Source organism: Megalops cyprinoides, chromosome 12 (assembly GCF_013368585.1).
Source record: "Megalops cyprinoides isolate fMegCyp1 chromosome 12, fMegCyp1.pri, whole genome shotgun sequence".
NCBI lineage: Eukaryota > Metazoa > Chordata > Actinopteri > Elopiformes > Megalopidae > Megalops > Megalops cyprinoides.
In genome coordinates, this window is record NC_050594.1 from 20,452,977 (window position 1) to 20,463,589 (window position 10,613).

The window sequence follows — 10,613 nt, forward strand, 5'->3', positions numbered from 1 at the left end:
TAACATATGGACTTCCTGTCATGTCTCCTGACAGGGAGAGCCGTGTGGATTTGTGTATAATAACACTTAGTGAGATCTGTGTCAGACGGCTCCACGGCGGGTGGAACACACGCTACTCCCCTCACAGGTCACATGGGACACTTGCTGTTTGCATCTGTATATCAGAGAGAATGCACCCACTTTCAAATAAATGTTGAGTCAGAACTAGTACCCATTATCAACCAAATACATAATCTTCAACTGACCGAGTTTAATAATTGAATTTTTTTTCATCCAGACCTCTGCGCTCCATTTCTTTTCTTTTTTTTTACTTCTAACACTTGACTAGACACAGTACAACAAGGGAGGAAGTTAGTTTTAATAATTCACAGAACACCTTTTTTTCCAGATTGCACCTATTTAAAAAAACTTTATTTAAATCATCATAAAACACATAGTTTTGCAACGACTGTTAAGTTTCACAATCAAGAGAAGGAAATAAGGCAGACTCCCTGTGGAATGATCACATGTAAACCAAAAGAAGTGAAATCTGACAATGACCCCCCCCCCCCAATAGACCCAGACCAGGTAGGGGGAAAGATAACCTGTTACTGACAGTGAGAGGTGTGCACTCAGGAGAAGGGGGGGTCTTTCCCTTTATGTGTTACAGTATTTACTAAGACCAAAGGGGAGAGGCAGCGAGTGAACTGCACCATGCCCACACAGCCCACCCCATTTCTTCCGTTACCATCACGTCACTTCCTCTCTCCCTATGACAATACTGCATTGATCCATCCCCACGGAGGCAGCGCGGGGAGTAAAATGAGTGATCCGGACTGGCATATAGTGCACGCACAAATAACAGACTTCCAACCGGTGAGAGGCAGGAGGACCATAATCAAATAAGGTGAAGAGCCTCCATTAACGCGAGCCACAGGAGGGGCAGGAAATTACATGAAAGAGTTTCAGCTTACAGGTAAGAGAGCGCGCCCACTGGGAACACACATGAGTATGGGGGGGTGGGACTGGCCTGACTGCTGGGCTTTAAACTATTGTCTTTTTCAAAGGAATTGTTAAGAAAATAACATTTCTCCTGTAAAATATTGGCTTCAACTTGATTGATTAAAAAAATTACACAGTTTTTTTCCATCCTTAGCCAAGCATGCCACTTTGCACTCGATCCAGTCCATCAGATTGAGAGAAAACCATCACACACTATGTCAGAGTGATTTTTGCAGGCCTTGAGCTGAGAGTACTTGATTGTGGAAAACGTTGCTATGTACATTATATACATCAGCTCTGCCTAAAGCAGGCCTGGTCACACTGACAACCACAACCCATCATAAACAACAAACAATAGTCAAGCTCGTTCTTCTTTGACATTAACAACTCAGCTGAGCTTTTTCAGACTAACTGTGCTGTAACTGTTACATGATTATTGCTTAAGTCTGACATGGACAATAACAATAATATAATAATTACTGGACAACCCTGGTATCCCTCAGCATGAATCAGTCAGAGTGCTGTGTTAGATACCTACTGGGTCTGTAGAATATGTAGAATAGAAGAAACCTAAGGTTCCAAATATCAGAGACCTGCAGGGACCCCCTACTAACATCCTAAAAAACCCCTGCTCTGGTCCCTCAATTCAACCAAGTCTTTAAAATAAAAAATCACCCCCCTCCCCCCATATTCACCACATACATTGTTTAAAAAACATTAGTACTTGAACATACTCATTAAAACCACTCTATTCCTTGGTCTGTGTATAGCTACACATTTTGTTCTCATTTGCTTTCTCCGTGAAGAGAGCAATAATCATAAATGCCTCTCTGACCAGGAAAATCAGCAACATTTTGGCAACTCTGTATCTCAGAAAGAAGACAAAGCAAAGAGATGTTCATGACATGGTATGAAAAGAGCAAGAGGTACAGAAAACGTGTTTATATGGTCTCTGGAGAGAACCATTAATTCACCAGTAGAGAAATGTGAGCCTTATGTTCAGGAAAACATTCATTTGGAAATCCAACAGTGATATCTGGATATAACAGGGAACAGCCAGTTACATGGGAGATACTGTATTTACACTCTGCAATTTATTAAAAGAAACAGAGTTACAACATTACAGCAATAGTGAAATTTTTATTGCACATTGTGGGGCAGAGCATTAATCAGCTTATATGGCGCAAACTTTTCTGTTCATTTTTCCAAACCTCTGCACCACAAGAAAAATATCACTAGAGCTGCAAGATGAAAGGGGATCTCTTATTTTCTGCAATAGTCTTGCCTTGTCTGAGCATCGTCTTGTTTTTCAATTGCTTACTATTAATTTTACTTATAAAATCTTTTTTGAGAATTCAGAATTAAAAACTCTGCTGAAATAACCATTATCCTGAAACATGACTAAAGAAATAATCATAACACCACTGATACTCAAGCAACCTAACTCTTGCCTACCCCGATTCCCCCAAAAAGCGTTTTAAATTAAAATTAAACACATAAACTGTCGCCCTCCCTCATGGGGAGACAGCACTCCCTCATGTCAACTGCATCAGCACATGGGGCCTTTATTCACAAGACACCCTCCCTCCGAACTCTTCAGGCCCCGCCCCCTCACTCCACTTTCCTGTAGGGGGGGAGGAGTGGGGTTTCTGATCCAGTCGTTATCACGGTCCCAGCACCGTGAGGACATCAACACATCAAGTGACCCCCCACTGAGGAATAAGAATGTTCAAATCTGTATAGGTTTGAGTTTTGCCGCCGTCTTGAAACCCCTCGCTCTCCCTCCCGGCTCCAGTGTCCGCCCTAGTGTTGGTGTCCGATGGACAGCACCAGCGGGATGAGGCAGCCCAGCACCAGCGCCCCCACCTCCACCTTGCTCAGTCCCTTCCCGCCACTCCCCCCACTGGGGGCGTGGCTGTGACCGGCCCCACCCACCTCGGGCAGGACGTGGACAGTGGCCACATACAGGAAGGTCCCAGCTGAGAAGAGCATGGCCACTCCTGTGGCGTTGACCTCTGACAGGGCCTCTTTACTACTCTGCAGGGAGAAGAGATGCAAGGCAATGAGAGAGAGGTTGAGTGCGACAGGGGCCACAAAGCCACAACAAAAACAGCGTATACAGTATGGCTACTTACAGTTACATCCCACCTCTACGGCAATGGATTGAGTTTATCATCAAACTGGGTGGCCACAACAACGTCTCCCCCTTGACTGGCCTTACCTGACTGAGGCCCAGGAAGGTGAGCATGGCGAGGACGGGAGCGGCCAGAGCGAAAACCAGCAGGTGCTTGCGGATCCGGTTCCTCTCCAGCCCTGCGTGCATCAGGAAGGACACCAGGCCAAACGCTGCCGGAGCCTGACCGACAAGAGGTTGAAAGGAGACAGGTGTAAAGTTCACCTGTGTGTAAAAGTGTAAAAGGGTGCAAAATGCTCCCAATGTTCCTGCAATTTGCAGACGGAAATATGGAGGTGCGGGTAAATGTTTCATTCGCCTGCAAATGCATTTTGTAGTGCAGTGTATAGAGCCACTTCTGAGAGGCCTAGCAGATTAAGTCTAGCCACTTGCTGGAACTGCAATGCACTGACTGAAACACAGAGCGGAATCATAGCTTCCCTGTTGTATGATGTGTTTCTTTCTAGCTCCAAACTGAAAGTGGTATCTGTACAGAGCAGCAACCGCTGCAAAGGAGCAATACTTTCATTCCTACAGTTTTTCTACAGAAAATGTATTCAAACTAAGTTAGAAAAAGAAATATTTTCCCCAAAGCTGCTGCTGACTGGCAATAAAAGTCACTGAGTGTGCTTACTGTCCTTTTTCAGTATTCTTAGCCAAAATTAGAGCTGAAATAATTAGCTAGCCAGAGTACAGAAAACTGCCAGTCTTTTTGCTGCCAACCAAAATATTCATGTAACTTTTTATGTGGATTAACTGCTTAAAATTTTGATTCAATTTGATTTGCTTGTCCACACAAACAGCAAAAGAAGCAGAAGTTAATAGTCTGTAGATTCCACTATGGCTGTGGTGTACACTCACTCTTTGGATCTTGACCTACATGTGGGTCTTGGGCCAATTTTTGTGGACTGCAGGGGACAATTTTTAGGGGGTGAATACATACTTTTGGCTGTTTGAAAGCACACAGAGCTGTAACTGCTATAAACTGTGATTAGACCAACACTGCAGAAACATGACTTCATTTGCAGTTATTTACTTAACACAATGTTCCACTGGAATTTTACTATGCTAAAAAATCTATTTATTCCATTCCCTACTGGAACACTGAGTCTTCTCTCTAGTTTAGCTGGACAGTTGCATTGTGCTGGGCATGCACGAACAGGGCCGAGATGGACAGGCTGACGCAATCCTACCTTGTGCAGCATGATGGCCACGAAGACAATGAGCTGGACGCTGGTCTGGGAGGTGGAGGCTGCCGCTCCAAGCGCCACTCCATCAGCTGGGGGCACAGAGAGCAGAGATTGAAGTGACTTAGTCAAAAGCATTTTAAAACTACATCCACTGTACCCTTCTCTGTACTATGAGTTTTTTTAACCACTACAGACCGCAGACCTCTCACTGTTAATGTACCCAAGACACTCATCCTTACCAATAAACAACCCAAAAAAATACCTATGAGTACTCCCCCTCTGACAATATGTACTCTGCTCAACAATTCTTACTAACAGAGACTCTTTGGCATTGCTCTCTTTCTGTGTACATCACTGCACCTCTTCCTTGCCATTACACCCCAGAGACCTGCCCAGTTTACGAGGACTGCCCCTCTGCCCACCCTACAACCCCCTCCTATTTAAGACTCCTTCCCTGCCCAACCCCATGCCACTCTCCTCTCCGCCCCCCTACGTAGGCCCACACCCCCCCCTCCACTTTCACACTGCCCCTCTGGCCAACCCCACACTGCTCTCCAGTCTACCTGCAGCGTGGACCACCAGGCCCAGGGTGGTGGTGATCTTTGAGCTTGCCGTTCTCCCAGACTCCGGATCTTAACAGGAAGGAAGAAAAAAACATCATCATTTGTAGGATGTACCTGAAATTGTGAAACAAACACATGGCAACGTGACTGACTCAATGCTTCCCACTTTCATTAAAATTTCTAATATATGAATACCAATAATTCTACTGTACTTTCTCCCCTTATATAATATGCCTTTGAAGCCATGATTATACACACTAGAAACCTGTGAAATCATAAATATAACATTCAGACTAGAGCAATGCATCTTTTTAACTAGAATAAGTTGTGGCAAAGCTGTCCTATCCACACTGCCTTCCTACTGGCAACCATGTGTGGGCTGACTTCAGACAAAATGTCAAGGCTCCAAAGATATTCAAACAGTAAGCTGTAACCTAAAATGGAAAACATTACTGAACATGACATTTATCAGTCATTCTCAATTACTGTACAAAAGAGCTTCTCTCAATGCATTTACCTGACAACCTCACATTGGTTTAAAATAAATTCATACTTGTTTATTTTAAATCATGTATGAGCTCACAGCTGATTATAGTCATGGTGATTATTAGTGGTGGCATTTCTGAAAGAAGTCAGAATTATAATGAAATGTAAAACATGCACATTTTCAGGATAAATACTAAAATGTTTAAATACCTCTAAATCAGATTTGAAATTCAATTTAAATGGTACATCTATTATCCTGACAATGGTAACGAACCGCAAAGAAGAGCCAGGGAAAGTGTGATTTGCATTTCATTATAATTCTCGGCATATTCAATTTGCATACATATTTGGGATGGTGCCAACTTGCTAAAACACACCTCTCTTTCCATTAGACACACTTAATATGCTCTAAACTGCATCAGCATATATATAGCACACCTGTTTTGCAAAAGCATGAAATAAACTCAGTCAGTGAACTTCCAGTGTATTTCTACCCATTTCAAGTATTTTCACATTGCATACTGCCTGGCATTGCTCATAAACATGACTGAAGCTTACTGTCTCCTGTGACCATAAATAATGTATAAATAAATAAAGCATAATGCATAGATATGATCTGATAATAACAAGGTCAGCAACCTAAACATTTGAGCTAAAATTGAGCTCCTGCCACTGCCCTTTTTTGGTTAAATAAGATGAATTTTAATGTATAAAATGTAGAGGACTAAAATGAGCACAACGGGCAACTGATACATCTAAAGAGCTTTTACTGAAGGAAAAACACCAGCTGGAAATATCATAATATGCTGTAAGTGAATTACTGACAAAGACATACTCAGTGCTTCTGATGAGACAGTTCCCAACACTGCAGGATTCTTAAAATTCAAACAGTTAAGTTTCTGTATGCATGATCTACCTTCTGGGGAAGTGAGATTTGTAAATTTGAAAATATATCAAAATTCTGACGCATGTTGCTGTTGAACTACAGCACTGACCTACATACACTTGTCAGTGCCAAATATAACCTCCAACAAGTGCACATAAAAATATAAAGTAAATGTAAATATCTTGTTGAACAGTTCTCAGTTGCAGACAGTCTCAGCTGCAGACTGATTTTGTTTGTTCTCACTAGATTTTAGCAAGCTTAAGCACAGCAGAAAACAACTAGTGACAAGTGCTGAGCATAACCAGGCTGGAAAACTGACCATCTGTGCTGTGTACATGGGAGCTGCCGATCTGGTCCACCAGCAGCATGAAGACGAACCCCAACACGAGGGACACCCCGATGTAGGCGTGTAGCTGCTCGTGGCTGTGGGAGTGTTCCCCGCCGGCACCCACCGATCCATCCACACCAGCTTTCTTCTCCAGACCCCCCGCCCCCTCACTCAGGCCGTGTGAATGGTGCCCTCCTGCCCAGGCAGAGACAATGAACAATGGCTTGAGCTGTGTGCCCGTGTGCATGCGTGCACGCACACACATAGACACACACACAGACACACACACATACATACAGACACAGACACAGTCAAGGATGCATGTGCTCACATACACACATGCACAAACACGCTCATTAAATTACAGACAAACACTCACGTGCATGCAGAGACTCATGCTAACGCGCCCGTACAGACGCATGCTCACCGGCAACACACAAACTACCCTTTTGCCCAAAAAAAAAAAAACAGGATTACAATACTGCCAGCAGCAGAAATGGTCACCATTCTGCAACTCCTCACACACATTCAATAAGCAAACAGCACTCTGCATACACAAATACACACACTCACATTCCAACATCTCCTAATACACACCTTCACCATCAAACACTTCCTTATACACAAGCTCACTGTCCGACTCCAAAATCTAATGTACGTCCTCGCTCACCCTCCAGCACCTCCTCACAAACGCTCACATCATATATACTCTCACTCAATATGCACCACCTCATCATGCATACACTTACCTTCTAAGACCTCTTCATACAGTGCATGGACCCCCTCTGGAATAATGACAGCCAGAGCGGTACCGCACAGCAGCCCAGCCCCTAGCACTGTCACAAGCTTCAGCTTGTCCTTAGAGGAGAAGCAAAGGAGGAGAATGAGAATTCTATGAACACATTGATCATAATACTAATAGAACATAAGCACACATTTTACAGTCACATCAACTCCTTGTGACTCAGATGGCAAAGCCCAAAACTGACACTGGAATCATGTAATAAGACTCCCTGCTCACCCCTCTTGTCTACGATAGAGCCATTCTGGGTAATACCAGCTTGACTTAGGCTTGTCCCTCTCCGGTTTTCTTCAGTCATGGTACACAAGCCCAATTCCATTACAAAATGGGTGACAAAGACAAATATACATAATAATGCAGTGCATCTGTAATCACCGAATTCGCTGCACTGGCCTGAAAAGGCAATCTAAAGCTACAGGACCTCCCAGTATAGTGCTTGCTGTGCTCATACAACACTATCATATATTACCTCACCTCACCCATGAAAACTGGATGAATGAACAACTAAGACAGCCTGCGTAACATCTGAACAAACCTCGCTGCAGAACGATAACATTAGGCACATGAGGAGCTTCAATGCAACTCCCCTCAGTAGTTATTTTGATGGGAGCAACATTTAAGCACAAGTTATTTTAAAAATCAGAATGCATCAGTTAGGTGATTTCACACAACATGACCCATAAGAGGTATCCAGTAGTCTAATGACTCAATGTGTGGACACAGAACGATACAAGAGAGCTCACAATGTATGCGTGGAAATCCACCCAATCTGTGCACCTACCACAGGACAGCAAAACAGATAAGCTTTGTGTGACATCATCATAGCAAACAATGCATATCTACTGTGGTAGCTGACAAATCTAAACACACAGTTCCAGAGTCTGCAAGTAACCCCACACATTGCAAATCTGACAAAACACAAATTTATGTTGCTTATGGGGAAGCCCCCCTCACAACCCCGAAACCATTTCAGCCATAAACTGGGGAACAAAAAACATAAATTTCGGACTTAGATAAGGTTACTGCCAGGCCAATATGTTCCTCAGTTTAAAACGATGTTGCAATATAATTCTAAAGTCAGCGGGGAGCCTGAAACCAAAATTCCTGATCAAGTAGAGTGGGCCCCGGGGTCCAGAAACTAATACTTTAAAGTCCGGTAAGTGTTGCAACCACAACATACACCGACATGTCACAGTAATGGTAAAACATCACTTACGGAATAAAGGCTGGGGTGTCATTACAAGTTAAACATGTTGCTCTGAGGGCAACGTTCAGATTTATCAGTTTTTTTTTTTACTGTCAACGTCTCTCACCTTTCAGTTGTTGCCACCGAAGATTCTAAAAAGGATCTTAGATAATACTAATAACATCTCTATTCTGAATTGCACCGATCCAAAAACACTTTGTGGAATGACTTGGCTCCTGTACTAACCCTGGATCTATTGCATTGAGCGAAGAGTAGGCAAACCCACATCTGAAATTAAATTCAACAACTGAGAGCTAGTCAACTGCCTTCGAGAAAAACTGAATGGCTTGTGGCACCACCATACATCTTATAATTCACAATAATATCAACATACTTACCTCTGAAAAATTAACAGCCAAAGGAATGGTTCCAGCAACATAACATCCCACTAACATTGCCAACGAAAGCAAACTAATCGAGCTGAAATCGTCCATTTTACCGATCTGGAGTTACTCTCTGTATAGCTAGCTGGCTATTTGTCTATTTACCGAGCAAAACTGTTAACACCACAGTCAATACAGAAATCTAGCAACAAGTGACAGCTTTCGAGACTAGCTACCTAAACAACGAACGGCGAAAATGGCGTTGGTTGTTCTGCTTTAGCTAGCTAGATAGCTACCTAGCTTACTTGCAAACGTTACATCTAGCCACATTTGTCCAAATGTAAAAACTATTAGCTTTTCGATAGCAATTAGGATGCTCAATTTAACAGCTATGCAGCTATACTTTGTGGGCGGTTTAAATTATATACTATGTTTTGGTAATTGATGTAAAATCACGTCCCTTCAGCATGTAGCTAGCTACCTAGCTAACTTAGCTACTCCTCTCAACTGTAGCCAAAATATCAGCCAACTAGCTAGCATTCGTTTACCAATCTCTAGATTGGTTACACGTTATATGAGTATATATCTAGCTATGCAGTCATTCTCTGGTTTCTAAATTAACCGCATCGTGTTGAATTGAATTAATAAACTGTATTTAAGCACTGAACTAAATCACCGTGCTGTAAAACTCGCCAGCTAGACATCCATGGTGCAGTGTCTCTGAACAATTTCCGATTCAAACACGTCCTTCCGGTTCACCCCTTTCACGCAGGCAAATGCCACGTATAGGGTTGCCAGGAAGTGTTTTCCACAGCCACTCAACAGGAGTGGAAGCACTTGCCAGCTGATCCTGAATCAGCATTAAAATTTTGCATTGATTGTTGGGGTAACGATTTGGAGTTAGCCGTCTGATCTGTGATCAAAGGCATAAAGTAATCGGGGGCCTGGCAGTATCAGTTTGGTCTGACAGCGATGCCATACATCGCCATCTTGTGGAGCTCCCAGCCCCCCCAAACCTGTGTGGAGTTTCGACAGCTTCCATAACATTAGCTAATTTGGGACTATCCCACGAAGGTTTTGTGTTTTTTTTCCATGAAAGACATATTACACTTCAGACTATTGTGTTTGCTGTTGAATCTGTAAATACTAATATTTGTATTTTCAACAAGTAAAATACCAGTTCATACTTTTACACCGCTTCGAAGTGCTGCTCTTCTTGTGCAAGTATAAATGTACAAATATTTAGGTGGTTACTTGAAAATGTATATTTGTATATACAAAGGAATTACAACCTTGGCATCAAAATAGCGCGATTATTTTATTAAGCATTGTAGTTATACATTTAAGCATGCGATGAACCTGAACGTCACTTCAACAGCATTCTCAAAGGTAATAATCCTTTAAATATAGTAACGTAGGACAGTTGTTTTTGTAGTCCATGTTTTTTTATCGTTTGGCTATAAAATTAGGTAGTGTAGTGTCAAGTTAGATTACAAGGGGAAGCCAAAACTTGACAGCAAATGTGATAATACTGGGCCTGTTATCACTGTGGGGAAAAAGTAAACAAACTCAAGCTAGCAAGGCTGTCTTCAAATTCTAGTAAAAATTGGAATGAAGTGTGGCTGGAGTGAAAGC

The 10,613-nt window shown here is 42.6% G+C and overlaps 1 protein-coding gene across 1 annotated transcript; it reads right to left on the reverse strand.

Moving 5' to 3' along the window:
• Window positions 1-400: 400 nt before the first annotated feature.
• On the reverse strand, window positions 401-9,685 carry slc39a9 (solute carrier family 39 member 9). Its single transcript, XM_036542972.1, has 7 exons — window positions 8,994-9,685; window positions 7,357-7,465; window positions 6,599-6,802; window positions 4,908-4,976; window positions 4,348-4,433; window positions 3,203-3,337; window positions 401-3,018 (listed from the first exon to the last, which is right to left on the reverse strand). Exons 1-7 carry the CDS (start codon window positions 9,087-9,089, stop codon window positions 2,785-2,787), a joined length of 933 nt encoding a protein of 310 aa, XP_036398865.1. The 5' UTR covers window positions 9,090-9,685; the 3' UTR covers window positions 401-2,784.
• Window positions 9,686-10,613: the final 928 nt, after the last annotated feature.

Excerpts from the sequence above, each read along its gene's own strand:
- slc39a9 (XM_036542972.1), bottom strand. The coding sequence starts at position 9,089 with ATGGACGATTTCAGCTCGATTAGTTTGCTTTCGTTGGCAATGTTAGTG. Across the intron at positions 4,434-4,907 it reads CCTGGTGGTCCACGCTGCAG|CTGATGGAGTGGCGCTTGGA; the intron begins GTAGACTGGAGA and ends CTGTGCCCCCAG. Across the intron at positions 3,338-4,347 it reads TGGCCATCATGCTGCACAAG|GCTCCGGCAGCGTTTGGCCT; the intron begins GTAGGATTGCGT and ends CTTGTCGGTCAG.